General features: G+C 53.7%; 2 protein-coding genes and 1 pseudogene across 5 annotated transcripts in view; 1 reads left to right on the top strand and 2 right to left on the bottom strand.

The window, feature by feature from the left end:
- Positions 1-1,043: 1,043 nt before the first annotated feature.
- A3GALT2 (alpha 1,3-galactosyltransferase 2) lies at positions 1,044-10,891 on the top strand. Its single transcript, XM_059071145.1, is given in 6 exon segments — positions 1,044-1,066; positions 6,613-6,629; positions 6,632-6,689; positions 6,897-6,985; positions 7,284-7,419; positions 10,213-10,891. Coding segments are annotated over 6 exon segments (1,002 nt in total).
- Positions 10,892-13,932: 3,041 nt separating this feature from the next.
- ZNF362 (zinc finger protein 362) overlaps positions 13,933-19,729 on the bottom strand; it is a 38,348-nt gene continuing 32,551 nt past the window's right edge. For all 4 annotated transcript variants that reach the window (XM_059071076.2, XM_059071068.2, XM_067012116.1 and 1 more), the window contains 3 exons: positions 19,108-19,186; positions 18,833-18,991; positions 13,933-15,739 (listed from right to left, as the gene is read on the bottom strand). In XM_059071076.2, coding sequence (XP_058927059.1) covers positions 15,623-15,739; positions 18,833-18,991; positions 19,108-19,186 — 355 coding nt within the window. In that variant the 3' untranslated portion in view covers positions 13,933-15,622. The remainder of the gene's footprint in view (positions 15,740-18,832; positions 18,992-19,107; positions 19,187-19,729) is intronic.
- On the bottom strand, positions 14,158-15,178 carry LOC131767325 (uncharacterized; annotated as a pseudogene).

Below are 19,729 nucleotides of genomic sequence, written 5' to 3' on the forward strand. Positions count from 1 at the left end.
GGGCCGGCCCCCCGTGGCCCGTGCAGCTCTGCGAGTCCAGGCTGGACGTCCACTTCCCCTTTCTGGAGGACAATGCCGGGCTCAAACTGAGTGTCCTTATGTGTGTGGTGGAGAAGGGAACTAAAACTCCTGAAAGAGGATATGGTGGATTTGCAGGACTGGTTGACACAGGTAAGTATCAGTGCTGTTTCTTCACTCTAGGTGAAAGGCCCCAGTTTGAAGGGTTCCTCCTTCAACATACGTTTGCTCCTGATGTTTACACCTTACACAGAATTTTGCAAAACTTTTTTGATCATGACCAACAGTCTAAAAGAAGTTTCCCACCCTCGTATATGTACTTGAATATATACAACTGAAACAAAACAATCACAAAACAATACCTACCCTGATGTACATACCTACCCTGATGTACAATACATTCTGATATTTTCAATTCCCTTCCTGTTCATACTTTTAAAATCTCAGTCATGATCCATAAGATTGATTTCATGGCCCTCTGATGGATCATAACCTGCACTTTAAAAAAAACCCTGCCTAGTGCAAACTTTCCAGAACTTCTCCATGTAACTACCTTGTGTGGCTCTTACCCTGTCCTGGGTGACTGGTGTACATACCTGTTTTACTGAAGAGATCAAGCGCTCCTCAAGGTGAACTGTCCAAGGTCACAATCAGGTGACCGGTGCCCTTGAGATCTGGCTGAAGCTCTGCGCAGAACAAGGTTCTCCCTGGGTGGCAAACACCACAGTCTGGCCCGAGGACCACGACACTGAAGCGGGGCACAGGGAGCCCTGGGGAAGAAGAGCAGTCAGTACAGAATGTCTCAGCACCTCTGGCCAACCAGAGCTGGCCTTCCATCCACCCTCTTCCAGGTGATTGGCCCCAGGGGGCTCCTCTCCGGGTAGTTCATCCCTGCTTGCTCCTGTGGGTGTGATTTCTGGCAGATGGCCTGAAACTGCTTTGTCCCAGTCACCAAGCATGGGTCATTTCTTCCCTGGCTCTGAGCTGAGAAGGTTCTTGGCAGGCTGTCCCACCAGCTTCCTGTCATGGCTCTCAGGCAAGGACTCAGGTGAGGGGGGGACACTGCCAGTGTCAGGGGGAAGATGAGGCGGGACAGTTGTCCTGAGAGGAGTCCAGCCTGGTGGCCATAACGGTCAAGGAGGAGGCACCAAGGCTGGCCTGCTGAGAACCAGCTGAGCCATGTAGGTCCTGGGAGAAGGTGACTGGAGGGCGTCGCCCAAGGGGTAGAGAGGGTCCAAGGAATGGATGGTGGGGTGGGGAGAGGCTGCCTCCTGGGAGATCTCGTAGCCTGTGAAGAGCTCGGCGACTCCTCCTGCTGCCCTAAACTCTTGAGCCCTCTTGGTGAGCAGAGAACAGACTTTGGGGCGCACCTTCCACTGCAACTGTGAGCCCTCTATTCCAACTGGGAGTGACTGTCCAGGATTGCAAACTTGTTCCCACTTAGGAACTAATGACTGATCTTCAACCTCTTCGTGAAAGCAAGGAGAGTACAGGAGCAGGGCATGAGGCCACCTTGCAGGACCACCTTCTGCAGGTGGAAGCGGAGTGGAGGGGAGGGGATCCTTCTGAAAATATCGGAGCAAGGAACTGGGAGGAATGGGTCAGGCAGGCACCTCTGTGGACTAGGGGCTCCCAGGCTGGGCCATGGGAGGGGGCGGCAGGAGCCTGTTGCAGGCCTGGGTGTCAGCACCCTCCCAGGACTGAAAGCTGGAGCCCACCTGGACCACTTGGGGACAACTCTGCCTGGCTGCCCTAGTTGGGAGGGGCCGGCTAAGAGGGTGAGACGGCAGTGAGGGCAGAGAGAGCTCCACTGCAGCCTTCTGCCCCTGGCACCTCCCATGCCGTCCCTCCGCGGGGGGGGGAGCAGTCTCACTTCCAGGAGAGACTGTAAAATATCTCAGTAATTTTTATATTGATTACATATTGAAATGATATTTGGGGTTACATATTGAAATGATATATTAGGTTAAATTAAAATACTAAAATTAATTTCGGTTTCTTTTCACTTTTTTAACATGGTTACTACTAGAAAATTTTAATTTACGTTCCTGGCTCACATTATATTTCTATCGCACAATGCTGTTCCAGATTTTTTCCTACAGTTTTATAAAACGACATAGAAATACGTCTGTAAATGCACAGGTACACAGGTATAGGGGCTTCCCCCCTCACAGAAGTGCAGCCAGCCTCTATGTACAGTTGTTACTTCCTCTTCCATTTGATTGTTTAGGCCCTCTTTTCCCGAGAGCACATATAAACCTACCTCATCCTTTTCAGTGGCCACGTTGCTTTCCATTGTATAGAAATGCATAATTCATTCATCCAACTCCCTGAGGACGAACTGTGGGGTTGTTTATCTCCATTTGCTTTTTCCAGCAATGCTAGGAGAACATCCTTGGCCTGCCCGCTGTGAAGTCTCTGTTTCTAGAGGTGGGAAAGTTGGGTCTGGTGTGAGTGCTTGAAATGATTTTGCAGGCTCCTCAGGCAGGGCTAAGAGAGGTGGACTTCACCTTGTAGTCACTAGAAAGGCTTAAAAACACTTGTTTTGGGGCTTCCCTGGTGGCGCAGTGGTTGAGAGTCCGCCTGCCGATGCAGGGGACACGGGTTCGTGCCCCGGTCTGGGAGGATCCCACATGCCGCGGAGCAGCTGGGCCCATGGGCCGTGGCCAGTGGGCCTGCGCGTCCGGAGCCTGTGCTCCGCAACGGGAGAGGCCACAACAGTGAGAGGCCCGCGTACCACAAAAAAAAAACAAAAACAATACAAAAAAAACACTTGTTTTTCCTAAATGGCTAACTCTGTATTTTTCCTTCATTAAAAAAGCAATAAAAGCACATTACGGACAACTGGGGGTAAAAATAAAGAGGAAAAGCCCTCCCATAACTTATTACACAGTCACTTAAGTTTTCCCTTTCAGTCTTATTTGCTGGGGCATGTTTTCATTGCTAGATTGTAACCACAGTGCCCATCAATTTTAGATCCTGCTTTTTTCATTCACGGTTCCTGTGCAAGTTTTTTCCATGTGACTGCAGACTCTTCATAAAAGTTTATTTAGCCAGTCCCTTCGGCTGGACGCTGGGGCCTTTTTCAGTTGTATCTGAGAGGGCTGCACAATGCCTTCTCCACCTGTGCTCTCCAGCCCACGTTCAACCAAGCTCAAGTCTCCCTGCGAAACACACGCACCTCCATCAATCCCAAGCCCTCAGCCCCTCCAGTTACCATCGTCTCCCTTTCCTTTTACAGCCAAACTTCCGGAAAGAGCCGCTTCCACCACCATCCCCCCAGCCTCCACTGCCTCCTCTGCTCACTCAGTCCGCTGCCCGTCCCCAACCGTGTCCTCAGTGCCTGGGCCCTGGCTCTCTTTCCTCTGCTCTCTCCCTCTCCCACAGCGTCCCTGCCCTCCTGGTGAATCCCAGAACTCTCTCCTGAGCCTGCCTGCCTGCCTGCCTTCTGGGCTCCAGCTTCTTATCCCCAACCAGACTATCAGCCACCATCTCCTTTCCTGGTCCCCCAGCCCTGTCCCTCTCATCAGTGACCAAGTCCCGCCCATCAACCTCCTTGACAGCCATTCATCACCTACTCCTCCCCAACCCACTGCCAACACTCTCCTGTCTTCCTGCCTCCACATGCTCCCTGGTCCCTGCCCCACGTCCAGGCTCAACAGTTCAGCTGGAGTATCTTCCAAGTAAAAATGTGACAGCATCACTCCCTGAAGAAAAGAGCTTTCAGGGCTCCCCATGGCCTTCAAGATGAAGTCCAAACCCTTTATCCTGGAATGTGGGCCCTGGGTGACCTAGCTCAGGCTTATCTCCAGCCTCAACTCTCATCACTTCCTATCCACACCCTATACCCCACCCCTGCGGCAGGCCTGCAGATCCCCATACTTTCCAAGCACTCTCACCTCGTCACTTTTACACAGCGCTGTTTCTTTTTCATGGACCTCCCTTTCCCTTCCACTGCCTCCTTTGTGTGGATAACTTTTAGTTCTTCAGGTCCTAGCTTAAGGGTCACCTCCTCCAGGAAGCCTCCCTGACTTCTCCCCAATGGTATCTTGCCGTTTGCAAGATAATGGTATCTTGTATTTACACTAATCACAGCCTTGCTGTGCTGTGTTCCATTCATGTTTACAGTGTGTCATGTGACCCCATTCCCCTCCCTTCCTGGCCACCCACATCTTCCTGACCCCCCCCTCCCTTAAAGACAAGGTCTGTGTCTCCCTCACCCCTGAATCCTTGACCTAGCACAGTGCTTGATTCTGAGCTTGTGACCAGTAAGTATAGGCTGAACGCATGAATGAGCAGAAGCTAGTGAACATCTTGATGCATAAACTTTTCCCATGCCGAAGATGATCTCCTTTGAACAGATTCCCAGAAGCTGCAGTGATTGGATTAAAGGGGATGACTATTGAAAGCTCCAATTCCCACAGCTAAGTAGCTTTCCAAAAAAGCTGTAGCAATTTACATCCCACCAGCAGGTGTAAGAGTGTCTGTCTCGCTGTATTCTCCCAGTGTGGCTATTTTCATTTCTTTCTTTTTAAAAAGTGCTCATTTTATAGGCAAAACATCCCACCTAGTTCTAATCTATAGGTCTTTGATTATTAGTGAGGGTGAACATTTTTCCATATGTTTGCCTACTAAATGCATTTCCCCTTCGAGGATTTCCCTGTTCATGTGACATGGACAGCTAAGGCAGGTGGCGTTTTGTGAGCTGACTCTGGGGGCTGTGTCAGGAGTGACTGGGAGCAGGGAGGTCGTTGCTGCAATGGTCCTGGTGGGGGATGAGCAGGCAGGGTCACTGGGGGCCGGAGAAATAGGAGGGGCAGAGGGGGGTGGAGATCAAGGAGGCCAAGCCAACCACCCACCCCTGGGGACTGACAGTGGGCGAGGCAGAGGGAGGGGTCAGTGCACCCAGGTTTCACCAGCTGAACAGAAGGGGTGTCTGCCCTGAGATACACAGGCAGATATGTACACGCACAACGGCAAGGTGCCTCTCTGAGCTATTTACTGGATACACCTGCTGAGGAACGGTGAGGTGGGGCAGCAAAAAGGCCGGGGCGGGAGGGTCTGATCAGGCAGGCTTCTTGAAAGAGACCAGAGAAGGCAGATTTTGGAAGGACTCATAGGGCAGGGAGGGGAGCTGGGAGGTTGTGCAGAGAATCTTGAGGGCTTGTTTAGGAACAATACTACGAATGATAATCAACAATAGCTAAAGCTTACTGAGCTTTTACTGTGTGCAAGGCCTAGTTCTAATTACTTAGCAGGTATTAACTCAATATCCACTGCAGCCCTCTAAGGTATGTATTCTTATTATCTGCATTTCTAGACAAGGAGACTAAAGCAGGGGCCCAGAACCTTGCCCAAGGTCAGACAGCTAAGAAGTAGTGGCCTGGGATTTGAACCTGGCGGTCTGGCCCCAGTGGCCAGGCTTCTCACCATATGGGTCCTGTCTGTCTAGAGATACCAGCACCCAGAAGGGCTGAGGAGAGTTGGAGGAGACCCCCCCCCCCAGAGGAGCTTATTAAAATTCTCAACTTTTAGGGCCCCTCTGGAAAACAAGCAACCATGGACAAATCCCAAGTCCACCTCCTCTGAGCCAGCAGTGGGGTAGCTGAGCTCTGCTGGAGGGACCCGGCCCTGTGACTGGAGCTGCCATAGACACGTGGTCCCTGACCACAGCTGGCCCTCCGGGCAGCCCAGCAACTCATACCTAAGCCCCAGATGCTCTCAAATCACAGCCACCAAGCCACAAACCTCCCTGCATCCCCTCCCAGACTCTCCCCTGTCCGAGGTCAATCCTACCCAGGTTAAGGGCCCCAAACCCCTAACTTACTGTCCCCCAAGTTTGCTGCCAGGAAAAGCAAAAAATTATACATCTAAATACTCATCACAAAGGACCTGGTCAGGTAAACGATGCCACCTCCAGTCAACGGCATATTAGGCAGCTGGAAAAAAGGGTGAAGAAGCACTTCAAGTACTGAGGTGGAATAACCTCAAGGACATAATGGTCAGTGGAAAATGCAAGGTGGAGAAGAGCATATCACTGTTCTACCACTTGTGAGAAAAAAATAGAGGAAGGTACAGAGGGAAGGGAGAGAGAATTTGCTACCATATTTATATTTGCCTGTATGTGCATAAACTATCCCCTTGCAGGGGAACCGGGTGGCTGTGGCTGGGAACAGGAAGGACTGCACTGTCTATACTCTTTTGTACCTTTGAATGTCTGTGCCAAGTGAACAGAATAATACATTCATATTAAAACGAACAAATAAATGAAACACTGAATTGCCTCGTTTTTCATATATATGTGTGTGTGTATAAAAATATATGCAGAGGGCTTCCCTGGTGGCGCAGTGCCGATGCGGGGGACACGGGTTCATGCCCTGGTCCGGGAGGATCCCACATGCCATGGAGCGGCTAGGCCCGTGAGCCATGGCCGCTGAGCCTGTGCTCTGCAACAGGAGAGGCCACAGCGGTGAGAGGCCCGCATACCGCAAAAAAAAAAAAAAAAAAAAGAAAAGAAAAGGAAAAAAAAAAAAAAAATATATATATATATATATATATGCAGAAATGAGTTGACGAACCCCCCCCACCCCCCAGGGCCTGGAAGAGAATCTTCTGTTCCTATCTGCACTTGGCCTCTTAGGGCTGCTCCTGCACGGGCTCCCTGTAGTCAGGTACAACCCCTTTCCCCCAGCACTCATGATGGGACCAGCAGGGCAAGGTCGAAGTGGCTCTTTCCAAGTGCCTCCTTGAGGTATGGAGAGTGGCACCTGTCATGGCCCGCACAAGCGTCCTTGCGGGCTCTCCCTCCTTGTAAGGGGCAAAGCGAGAGGGCTCCCGGGCAGGCCAGCATGCCCCTCACTGCTGCCCCCACCCCACAGGCACCTGGGAGTCCTCACCCCCATGGGTGTCTGCCCTTTGGCCAGAATGCCCCTGCTGAGAGACAACTTCACAGGTCCCCTGCATCCTTGGGTAAGGAGCTGCCATCTCTCCCATTCCGAGGACACCCACACACCCTACAGAGCTCTGCCCCAGCATTCCTGCCCTCCTCACATTCCCCACCCTGGCAGGGCTAGGCACTCTACCCAGGGGCCCCATCAGGTAACGCATCTCCCCATACTCTGCTGGATCTGGGAAGAGATTTCTAGGGGCAGGGCCTGGGTGTGACCCATCTGTGGGTCCCTAGGGCCCAGGACTGGGGAGGTGGCGGTGACCATGCATCAAGCAGCTAGACAAATGGACCTGTCTCTCCATCCCTGCCCTGGCCAGGGCCCGGCCTGAAGTCCTGACCTGTACCTGCTGGGGGGCCCCCATTATTTGGGATGGCACCTTCGACCCAGATGTGGCCCAGCAAGAGCCTGTCCAGAACCTCACCATTGGTCTGACTGTCTTTGCTGTAGGCAGGTAAGGCCCGGGGAGGGGAGCGGTGCTATCCAAGCAGGGAGTGGGAGGGGGTGTGCACGTGATGTAGGGGTGGAGCACCCCATTCTCCTGGGCTGTAGGATCCCAAGATAAAGCGAGAAGCAAAGACAGCACCCCTTGTCCCAGACTCCCAGCATGAGGGCAGGACCATCCTTTCCCTTCCCCTCCTCCCTAGAGTCCACCCAGCCCAGGCAGCCAAGGGCTCAGCATCACAACCTAGAAGGAACCTTCCCAGGGCCTGGGGCTGATCATCTGGAGGCCTTGGGTTTGTGGTGAGAAAATGATGGAGTCTTTCAGGTGAGAGGAAGTGAGAACTGGGTAAACAGAGGGGATGGCCCAGCTGCAGAAGCATCTGTGGAGCTCAGCGGCTCAGGTGCAGGCACACAGAAAAGGCTGGGCGGGGGGAGGTTTGCCAAGAAAGTCTGGAGGCGGAAGAGGAGCTGGGGAGCTGAGGGCTTTTGTAAGGGAGCGAATCTGGGCTGGATAAAGAGGGATGTGAAGAAAGGAGGATGCGGAGAGTAGCAGGGTCAGCAGACCAGAGGAGTCAGTGAGGAAGGACTGTTGGGGGTAATATCACAGGAAGTGGGCTGGAAGGATAGGGGGCTCAGACAGTGGGACGGGTGAAGCTGCAACTTGGGGTGGGGGCAGACTGCTGATGACCAAGTCGAGGGAGAGGCCATGGGGGCAAGTGACTGAGGAGCAGGGAAGACAGAATCATGACAGGAGAGGAGGCCAATCGAGGAACTAAGGGGCCCCCAGGTATAGAGAAGGAACCCAGAGTGGGAGGTGGAGAAGAAACCTCAGGGGGCTGACCTGCCCATCTCCCCATTATGGATGTCAGAGTGACCAAACTGGTATTCACTTTCCAGTAGTGATGCAAATGGGACTCCTGACTTAGAGTGGCAATCAGATCCTACAATCCTAAGGTACAGAGAGGTAGAATTCAAGGCAACTTAAGGAAGAGTTTCTAGTAATGGAACAGCCTGCTTTGGGAAGGCACTGAGAGCTTTGCATCCAGGAAAAGATATCCAAAAGCCTGGGGAAGGAATTCTGTCTTCAGCGACCCCAGACCAGCGGTCCCCAACCTTTCTGGAACCAGGGACCAGCTTCATGGAAGACAATTTTTCCACGGACCAGGGGGTGGGGGAGGGGGATGGTTCAGGTGGTAATGCAAGCGATGGGGGCAGATGAAGCTTCACTCACTCACCTGATGCTCACCTCCTGCAGTGCGGCCTGGTCCACAGCCCGGGGGGGTTGGGGACCCGTGCCCCAGACAACTGCTCAGGGCTCCTCCAACTCCGTCCCTCACACTCTAGAAGGGAGAGAAAGCCAGGAGGGCCCCTGAGAGGCCGGGGGCAAACAGGACTGCCGGCCTCTCCAGGGCCTTGGTGCTCCCACTTCCGGATGCTGAGTAGGGTGTTCTTGCACCAGCCCTAGGGGTCAGAGTCTCTGAGTCCAGAAATTCCAGGGTCCTGAGGTCCTTAGTTCCAAGTATCTATGAGTCCCACACCCTGGGATGCTGAGGCTTCCAAGGTCTCTGATTCCAGTTTCTCACAGTTCCACCCGGAATAGAGCAAGTGCAGATAAAGGTACAGGCTCCAGTGCCAAGCTGGGTTCAAATCCTGGCTTTCACTTACCAACTATGTGTATGTTTGCTTGCACAAGTTACTGAAGCTCTTTGACATTCAGTTTCCTCACCTGAGAGATGGAGATAATAATGGTGAGAATTAAATGAGATAATGCACATAACTTTGAACACTATCTGCCACGTGACAAATGTTCCAAAATATCAGGCATTAGTACGATTATTTTAGAACCCTGGGATCCCAAAGCCTGTTCATACAAAGTTATGAACGTCCCGGTTACCTATGTAAGGAATCACCACCAACTCGGTGACTGAAAACGGTTCATTATTACCATAGCTCATGATTTTTTGGTTCTGACAGGGCTCAGCAGCGGGGGGGGGGCCCTCCCTGCTCCCAAAAGTCCTGCGGATGACTGGAGGGCGCCTCTCTCCGTGGCTAGCCTGGTCTCCCTCACTTCGTGGCAGCATCTGAGTTCTGACACTTTTTTAAAAATTTATTTATTTTTATTTAGTTTTAGCTGCATTGGGTGTTCGCTGCTGCCCACAGGCTTTCTCTAGTTGCCACGATTCGTTGCAGTGTGCGAGTTTCTCATTGCGGTGGCTTCTCTTGTTGCACAGCTCGAGCTCTAGGAGCATGGGGTTCAGTAGTTGCGATGCTCGCGATCAGCAGTTGTGGCTCGCGGGCTCTAGAGCGCAGGCTCAATAGTTGTGGCGCACGGCCTTAGTCGCTCCGGGGCATGTGGTATCTTCCCGGACCAAGGCTCAAACCTGTGTGCCGTGCACTGGCAGGCGGACTCCTAACCACTGCACCACCAGGGAAGCCCTGAGCTCTGAGACTTCTTAAGCGAAGGGTCAGAGCTCTAAAGAGACAAAGGCTAACGAGCCGGTCCTCCCAAGGGCCAGCACAGCATCCCTTCCTCGGGACTCTATTGATCCAAACGGTCAGGAAGAGCCGCGTTCAAGCAAGGAACACACGGCCTCTCGGGGTATGGGTGGCAAACAATGGGTAACTATTTTTAATCCACCTCGGACGATTCCAGGGCTGGACAGTTCTGGAGCTCCAGGGACAGGGGTTGCAGGGGCACAAGGACTGGCGAGGGCAGGGCTGAGAAGCCCGACCTCTCCGCGGATGGCGGAGTGCGCTGAGGCCCGGCTGACTCAAGACGGCCCCGCCCCGCCCCGCCCGACAGATACCTGGAGAAGTACCTGGCGTGCTTCCTGGAGACGGCCAAGCAGCACTTGATGGTGGGCCAGCGCGTGGTGTACTACGTGTTCACCGAGGGCCCGACCACAGTGCCCCGCACACGGCTGGGCCCGGGCCGCAGGCTACGTGTGGCGCGCGAGAGGCGCTGGCAGGATGTGCCCATGGTGCGCATGCGCGCGCTGCACGCAGCGCTGGGCGGGCGGCTGGGCCGCGAGGCGCGTTTCGTGCTCTGTGTGGACGTGGACCAGCACTTCAGCGAGGCTTTCGGGTCTGAGGCGCTAGCCGAGTCGGTGGCAGAGCTGCTCGCCTGACACTACCCTTGGCGGAGGCGGCTGCTGCCCTTTGAGCGGGACGCGCGCTCGGCCGCCACACTGGGCCTGGGCGAGGGCGACTTCTACTACCACGCGGCAGTGTTTAGGGGCAGCATGGCGGCTCCGCGGCAGCTGATGGCCTACTGCGCGCGGGGCCTGCGACGGGACCGCGCGCGCGGCCTAAAGGCGCGCTGGCACGACTAGAGCCACCTCAGCAAGTCCTTCTGGCTGCACAAGCCCGCCAAGCTGCTGTCGCCCGAGTTCTGCTGGAGCCACGACGTCGGCCGCCGGGCCGAGATCCGCCGCCCCCAACTGCTCTGGGCGCCCAAGGAGTACGTCCTGCTGCGCAGCTAGCGACGCCCTCGGCCCGGAGGCCTGAACGCCGGCGGGGGCCCTTCTGGAAGCTGCGTGGCACTGGGGGCGGGGAGACTGCGTGAATACCACGCCCCCCCCCCCCCTGCCCGGGGTGGCAGGAGGAGGCCCGGCCTTTGGGGAGCGCCTCCCCGAGGCGGGCGATCCATCCCTTCCCTGACTTTCCACGGCGACCCAGATACCGCCAGCTGCCTGGAAACCTGTCACCTCTGACCTTACTGGGTTCACTGGAGGCCCCCGAAGAGACGTTTTAGCCCCTTCCCCATATCCCCCCACTTTTTAAAAATGGGACTGAGGCACAAAAAGGGAACATAACTACGTAAGGACCCAGAGAATCTGTGAGTCAGTCTGTGAGGTCAGCAGCTGGAAAGCCAGGACTGGTCCTCAGGTCAAATAGAGCTGCCACTGGGCAGGAGCCCCAGATAGAGAAACAGTGGCATCTGGTTCATCTCCGCCGCCCTCAGCAAAGTTTGTACATATTTAAGTAATATGATAATAAAATACATTATTCCAAAGTGTCCTATGGCCCTTTCTCCTAGAGAATCCAAGTCCATAAAAATGACATTTCCTCGCCATGGGACCCATATGGCTGTTTGGCCACAGTGTCTGGGAGATAAATTTCCTCATCCATGGCTGCTGTCCAGACTTTTCATCCTCAATAGGGAAAGACACACGTCCCGAACAGAAGTGTGAAGTCATCAGGCTCTCCAGGAAAGGTGGTTCCCTCCGGGAAGTAGCTGCGGGGATGGGGAAGTAATCTGCTGGAAGTCCTTGAGATATTGTCTGACAGTTGAAAAACGGAGGCCCGGAGAGGGTGGGACTTCCCTCCAGGTCTTCTGACCCGTTTGTGTAGTGTTCTCATAGACCTTGCATTTTTAACAGGCTCCACTATTTTCAGGTAGGACAGCAATTCTGGCTATGAGCCAACTGTGATGGTTTTCACATAGTAACAGTTTTTACAAACACTTCCAGTTGTTGATGATGTAAGAGATATCCCCCCTCCCCCAAGCAGTTCCAAGGTCCCAGTGTCTCCTGCCTAAACTAGATTAGCAGAACCCAGAAGACCTTTTGGACTCTGAGTTAGAGCTAAGAACAGGCTAGGTGTGCCTAAGAACAGGTTATTGCTTAATGGCTACAGGCTGACATCCCTTCCTCTGGTGGGAGACTGACTTCCACCTTACACTGCCTGCATCATTCACCAAGGGCCACACACTGAGCCCTGGGCCAGCAGAGACTTGAGCTCAGGCCAGTAAGATCTGGATGGAAATCTGCTCCTCTTCCGACTCTGTGCGGGGCTGTGGACTAGTTCCTTACCCTTGCTGAGTCTCAGCTTTCTCATATGTAAAGTGGGGATGCCAGTCACCCTCCTTGCAGGAGTTGTGATGCTACAGAAAATAACTTGCCTTCTCCCTCTCCTTGCCTGGCCCTTCTCCAGCGAGTTCGTGGAGAGCAAAGGAATCACCAAAGGACAGCCATTTCCTGTTTTAAAGAGGAAGTGATGGCACAAGTCAGGGGTTTCCAGGTGCTGGGCTGGGGGAGCCTCATGCTGTGGGTCGAGACCTTCCTGAGGAGGGGGAAGGGTAAACAACAGAACAGAGTGGAGGACCTTCTTTGTCTTCCCCAGAGGCCCAAGGTGGGGGTGGGGCAGGCTCCGGTGTAGAGAGGCTCAGGGCAGCAGCAGGAATAACAGGGGATGAGCTCCTCTGCCGCTGCTTTCATCAGTGTCCCTGTTAATCAACGCTATCCTCAGCACCCACGCTGGGACCCTCAGGGACCGGGTAAGCTCCTGAGAGCTTCCAGGTGAGCCGGTGAAAATCAGACTCCCAGTCCCCCAGGTGTCACTGCTACATGCAAAATCTTCATCTGTCCAGCCATCCCACCTCCCATGCCATCTCGGATGTCACCCCCCAAAATTCCCAAACATCACCAGCTTGCCTAGTCAGGGTTCCTTGATCATAAAGGACATAGATCCATCAGGGCTACATCAAATAATAACAATTACATTTATTGGGTACTTACTATGTACCAGGCACAGTTCTAAGCCTTAGATATCTGTCGGTTCATTTAATCCTCATATCCATCCTATAAATTGGTTACTATTATTTCCCTCATTTTACCTATGAGAAAATCGGACACAGAGAGGTTAATTAACTTACCCGATGTCACACAGTAACTTATAAATAAATTCACTGATGTGAGAACAAGCAGGAAATTAGAGCGGGCCAGAAGATGGAGACAAAGTCAGGAGCTAAGGTTGCCACTGGCTGGCCCTCAGTCTCCTGTCTGTCTCCTCTTCTCTCTGCCTCCTTTGTCCTTCTGCTTGTGTCTGGCCCAACACAGCACCCCACGCACCCCCCCACTCCCCCCCGCAACACACAGGATTTTCCTGTTCAGGTGCCCACCACCGCCTAACTTGTTCCTAACTCACTGAACGAAGAATCTGATTGGAGAGTCAGCCAGTGGTGTTGTGGTAAACGTTTAGCAACTGACTCTTTGAGGAAAACGAAAGATCAACCCTAATGAGGATTTACTGGCTTACGTAAAAGGACGGTGCTGGGGTCGGGACAGCTTCAGGCTCGATGATGTGTCTCCAGCTCTCCACCTGGCTTTGTTCAGAGTCAGCTTCATCCTCGGGCTCCTGCAGCAGCAGCAGCAGCTCCAGCCTCACAACCTCCAGCTAGTCCAGTGATCGAGAGGACCAAGAAGTCCCCTGCACACACATCTTCCCCAAGAGGGTCACTGTCTTGATTGCCTAGGAGGGAGATGCAGGAACCCCCCCAGAGTTTATCAAGGTTGGCCCTGTGCTAGCCGCCTCGTGGGAGAGACAGAAAGTGACTCAGCCATGAGCCACCATCGAGAACTCACTCCTCTGAGCCCGCATGGTCCTTAGCTGCGAGTGATGGATGCAGGAAGGGCCATTTCCCTTCTTCCCCGGGTCTTGGGGGGGGGGGCGGAGGAGGGGAGAGGAGCAGTGGAAAGGTGCCCCCCAGCCCCACCCTCGCACAGAGCACGCCACACACCGCTGCCACCCGGCTGCAGGTACAGTTTATTCTTCACAACAGAGAAATACAAAGAGCAGAGGGTTTGGAATTCCTTTGTTTCTTGCCCCCTTGAGTGTCTTCCCCCACGATTGACTTTTTCTGCTCCCCACCCCTTTCCTTCAATATAATGCACACTTCGTTCCTGAAGCCTTGAGGGGCACCTGCCCTCACCTCCCTGCCACCATGATGCAGACTGAGAAGCCAACAGACTGTTTTCTCTTTTTTAATAAGGTAACTAGTTCTAAATATGGTGGCCTGGAGGTCCCATAGAAAAAAGCAAAGGGGTGTTAACAGTATGTATAACAGCGTATTTACAGGGTAGTAACATGCGGACAAAAAGCTACAATACTGAGTATCAGACGACGCCAGTCAAACATAGGGGTGGGGGCGGGGCAGAGAACCCCGTGGGAAAAGAAACCCCAGGAGACGTTAAACTGGTAAATCAATGGCGAGTTAAGGCTTAAAAAGTGTATAAAAATAACACAGTTAATATTCAAAACGGAACTCCAGATACAGAATATATAGATGAGTTTCTGCCTAGTTTTCTTCTTTTTTTTCCCCAGGGGATGTAGGGGGGGCTTCTCCGGGCTCTGTACATGGTTCCTATATACACGGACACGCATGGCTTTCAGATTGGGGTGTCTGTGGGAGCTGAGGGCAGGGTCTGCTCCCGGGACCCTCCTCCCCGAGGATCCCTTCCCTGCCGAGGGGCCTAGGGCCTGGGCTGGGGATTCCCCTCCATGGCAGGGAAGACAAGTAACCCCTTCTTGGGTACTGCCCCATCTGGAGGAAATTCTGGAGAGGGGGGTCCTTGCCCCAGGCCCACTCCCTCCCCCTGCCCCCAGTCTGGGATGGTGGGAGAGGTAGCCAATAGGTTTCTTGGCCAGCACCGAGGTAGACTGGGGTGGTCTTCAGGGCAGCAGGGGTGCCAGGTCTTACCCAGCCCACCCCGCCCCGTGCCCCTGGGCCTGCACCCAGCCCAGCCAACACTGCACCCTTTGGTCCTGTGGACCGCCGGCCCCTCTCATTTCGTCTCCTGAAGACTGGGTAGCCCTGGTAGCTGCCACATTCCTCTGCTCAGTGGTGCCCAGGGCACAGCTCTGGAGGCTCGAGCTGGCACCCAGGGGCAAGCGGCTCGCTCCAGCTGCCTCCCGCCCCTCCCACCTGGGGGCCCCCTTTGCAGTCCAGAAACCCAGGCTTGAGCCTTCCCCTCAAGACCTGAGGCCATGGCAAGATAAGGTCCCACGCTGCCCTCTGGTTCTCTGTGTCCATCTGTCCGGTTCTTTTAATTTCTCGGTCTTAGCAGCACCAACTTCTTGGCCAATAAATATCTTTTTTGTTATTTCCAAAACAAACTTAAAAAAAAAAAAAAAAAAAAAAGAACAGTGAAGCAAGTGAAGGGTGGGGAACAAAAGGAAAACCCAGCAGAGAGGTTCAAAGTGCTCTGAGATCGTCTTTGGATGCCACCAAAACAGTCCAGAATCTTGCAGTTGGCCTGGCCGCCCCCGGAGCTGGACCGGGCAGGGCTTCTGCGGCCCAGGCTTTCTGGAAGGTCAGGAAGGTCATGAGAGAGCTCAGCTGTTCCTGGAGGGCACCTGGAGGGAGTTGGGGCCTGGTGCTGCCTGGGTCTGTGTCTGCCAGTGGGCAGGGCAGGGCGGCGCCTTGGATCGGCTCAGATGAGGGAAATTCGCACCGGGATGCCGGGGGACTCCGTCCTCTGGGGCGAGTGATGGCTCACCAGGTGCTCCACCACCGTGTGTTTGGACATGTGCTTCATCAGGTAGGTCTCCTGTGGGCGGGGTGAGATTCAGAACTTACAACCAACTGCTGGCAAGGGGTGCAGGGGGAGCTGCAGTTCCCACAGCGGCCACTGGAGGGCTCCTTGGTAGGTGGGCCGGCTAGTGATGGACAGCCACAGCTTTGGGGGGGTCAGATTGGGCATCAGCATTGGTTCTAGGGATGCTGCACCTCTGCCAGCAGTGGGGGCTGGCTTATTTACCAGAGTCCGAGCCCACAGTGTGCTGACTAGAGAGCTGGCAGGCACCAGGCTCACCCCACAGCAGTGCCCACCTAAAACTCCCCAGGGCCAGGCCAGCTGCTGTCTACCAACTGGCTGCAGTAGAGTCCTGTCCGATTGAGCAGAGCTGCTCCCATCTGACTGGTTCTCCCAGTGGGGGCGAAGCGGTAGGCCTCAGTTGACCCTGGCTCTGCCATTTCTCAGCAGTGGAATGTTGGATAAGTCATCTTATCCCTCCAAGCCTCAGTTTCCTCCTCTGCAGGCAGGGATGGGGAAGGAACAACCTCAAAGGGTTGCTATGGTGATGTGGGTAAAGCTCTTAGCATGAAGTAGGATTGAGGGGACCACTGCTTCCCTAGTCTCTATATTTCGTTCTAGGTGGTGATGGGAGCCCCGGCCTGTGCACCCCCATGCTCCATCCTTCCTTTGGGAAGAAGTGGGGCCTGATCTGATTGGTGACTTTGGGAAGCTTAAATTGGGCATACTCACCTCATCCCCTGAGCACCGCCACAGACTCTGCTAAGTCTGACCTGAGGCACCCAAGACTGGGTGGGCAAGGTGACCCAAGGCTCACCTGCAGGCCCACAGGTTTTCACACTAAGGTGGTGCTCTGGTTCCCACTTGCCACTCCTTGGCCTCATACCTCAGCTTGCTCAGAATCCGGCATGGGAAGCCCTCAAATGTGGTGACAAAGCGCTATCAAACAACACCGAAGGGCAGCAATCAGCAAAATCCAAACTAGGAAACTATCCTTCAATGAGTAAATTGCAAAGAAAAAAAAGGAAGTGGTGTTGAGGTGGGGTGGTGGTGGACCAATAGTTTAAAGATATATTATATATATTATATATATAATATATATTATATATAATATATAATATATATATTAAAGACCCAGTGCAATGTAAGAATTTAATTTGGATCTTGATTAAAAAGTAAAATTTATAAGTAAATAAAATTATAAATGATGGCATCCATGAGACAAATGAAAATGTGAATACCACCTGGGTATCTGACGATATAAAGGACTACGGTGAATCATTTTAAGGCATTATAAAGGTATTGTGGATAAGTTCAAAAAAGCAGTCTTTATGTTTAAAGACACAAAATGAAAATTTTCAGATGGAACAATGTGATGTCAGTTTTACTTCAAAAAACAGGGATATGGATGAGGCAGGATAGACTGATGCCAGGCTCTGGGGGCTGATGGGAACACGAGGGTTCACTATTCTAAAATGTTTCTTTTATGTATTAAAGTAGTTTAAAAGTCAATCCATTAATATGTTTTTTTTTTTTAAAGGTAATTATTCTTGTTCTGTGGAGCCCAATCAGGCCCAGTTCAGGGTGGAGCCTCAAGCCAGGTGAGATGTGACAGCCTCTTCCCCCCAGAGTTCAGATCCCCTCTAAGAACCCTGGCTGTGACTGCTGACGGCCCCTCCTCTAAGAGGGGACGCGTATAGGAAGGTGCAATCCATGCGCCCCTCTCCAGCCAAAGTGAACTTTCAAAACTACCCTCCGGGACAGTCCCCTCCCCATGGGTCCCCACTCCACCAGGAAAAACATCCAGACTCCCTAACAGGGACCAACAGCCTCACGTGACCTAATTTTCCTTCAGTTCCTGGAACATACCGCGACTCTTCCACAGAGGTGTTTGCATTCCCTGTTCCCCTGCATGGAAAGTCCTTCCCGCTCCAATCCTCCTCACCTGGCCAATGACCTTCAAGGCTTCCTCTAAATGTTACTTCCTCACACACCTATCCCAACCCATCTCCCTTCCCCAACTCCATTTTGTCCTCTCTGCAGCTGCCTTTCAAAACATATGTTTCCTTTCTTTCCTATACAGCAGTGGTTCTCCATCAGAGGCAATTTCCGCCCCCAGGGACATTTGGCAAAGTCTGGAGGCATTTTCAGGGAGGGGATGCTAGTGGGTAGAGGCTAAGTATGTTGCTAAACATCCTATAACACATAGGACAGCACCCCGTGGCAAAGATGTCAACATGGGCCAAGGTTGAGAAAGCCTGCTTAGAGCAGTTACCATGATTTGTCATTACATATCCACTTGTGTGGTTACTTGTTTAATGTCTGTCTCCAGCAGTGGATTCTAACCTGCCTGGGGGCAAAGAACATGTCTGTTTGATTCATCCTGATTCCCAAGTGCCTGGCACAACAGTTCAGCAAACACTGGGTGAATAAATCATTGTGTTAGCTAAGGTCTGTCAGGCGCTGACTCTGCCAGCCAACAGCCCTAGAAGTTAAGAACTATTACCTCTTCCATTTTACAGATGAGGAAACTGAGGCTTGGTGATCAGTCTGAGTACACGTGGGGGGTCTGTTAACCAGAATATTTGGACACACGTAGCCAGACGGACACACAAAAGTGACTCACTTGGACTCCCTCTCCTGGGTGTGAAAGGCCCTTGTTTAGGAAAATTCTCATCCAGGGATGGAGGACTGGCACCTTTCTGGCCCCGTTGGCCCTTCCCCGGGGCGATGAAGGTGGCTCTGGGCCAGGTCACTGTGCCACCTTGTGGGCATGACGGGGGTTGCAGCTTCCCCAGTGGGGAAAGGTCCTTCTCCCTCCCTGGCTCTGGGGAGCAGGTTGCCAGCGCCTCCCCGCCCACCACCCCACACTGCCTGGAAAAAACCGTGTCTCCAGAACCCAGGCGAAGGCTGCCTGGGGAGAGCTCGGCCTGAGGCAGCCAAAAGCAGAACTGGAAAGCAGAAGCCCTGGCTCTGCCACTCACTGTGATCTTGGGAAAGTCACTGCCCTTCTCTCGGCCTCAGTTTCCTCGTCTGGCAAATGGGAGCGTCAGTACAGGTCTGAGGAGTCTGGGGAGAGGGAGAGGCTCCCGGGGGCCCCGCACTCACCGAGGTGTAGGCCCGCCCGCACATGCTGCAGCAGTAGGCCTTGGCATGCTTGATGGCATGGGCCGAGAGGTGGATCTGCAGGGAGGCGGAGTCCGAGTAGGCCCGGTAGCAGTTGGGACACTTGTAGGGCTTGTCCTTGTTGTGCTGGCGCTGGTGAGACTGCGGGGAGCACAGCAGGGGTCGGGAGCTGGCTGGACTCCCCCAGCCCCACCCCCTCCTTAGGCTCCCCTGGGGAGGAGGGGCTGTGCACCTGGAGGAGGCGGGCCCGCACTCACCTGGAGGTTGGAGAGCTGAGTGAAAGCCTTTTCGCAGCCAGGATGTGGGCACTTGTAGGGTCTGTCGCCTGTGTGGATTCTGCAACAGGCAGCCCAGTGAGGTGGCATCCCTGACGGGTGCCCCAGGCCAGCTCCAGCCCCCAAGCCCTCGGCTAGCCTGCACACACACCCCTCTGGCCCCCAAGCCTCCCAGGCTCCCTGCTCTACACACTCTCCCCAGAGTGAGCCCCAGGCAAGAGCTGGGACTTCAAAGGCTACCCGTGTCCTTTCTTCTCTGGCCTCCCACAGCTGTTCTGTGACCAGAGCCTCCGCGCTCCCCACAGGGCCCCGCTGAACCCGGCCCTCCAGCAGCACCCAGAGAGCGCGCCCAGGCCCCCAGCTTATCATGGCAGTCTTGCTTTGACGGCATTCTGCCCCTCTTCTAAAAAAGCCACCTGCAGACCACCCGCTGAAAAGGGCAGATTCACAGCTTTGCCAGGACCTTCCCTGCCCACCCTGCCTCTTTCTCTCAGGAGACATCACCCTCTAATTGGCCCCCCATTTCTATTTCCTGCCTCTTCCCCACATGGCTACCTGGTCACCCCAGCTACTGAGAGAATGCAGGACAGGGTGGCCCTGAAAG

This window comes from Kogia breviceps, chromosome 1, assembly GCF_026419965.1.
Source record: "Kogia breviceps isolate mKogBre1 chromosome 1, mKogBre1 haplotype 1, whole genome shotgun sequence".
In the NCBI taxonomy this organism is placed as follows: domain Eukaryota; kingdom Metazoa; phylum Chordata; class Mammalia; order Artiodactyla; family Physeteridae; genus Kogia; species Kogia breviceps.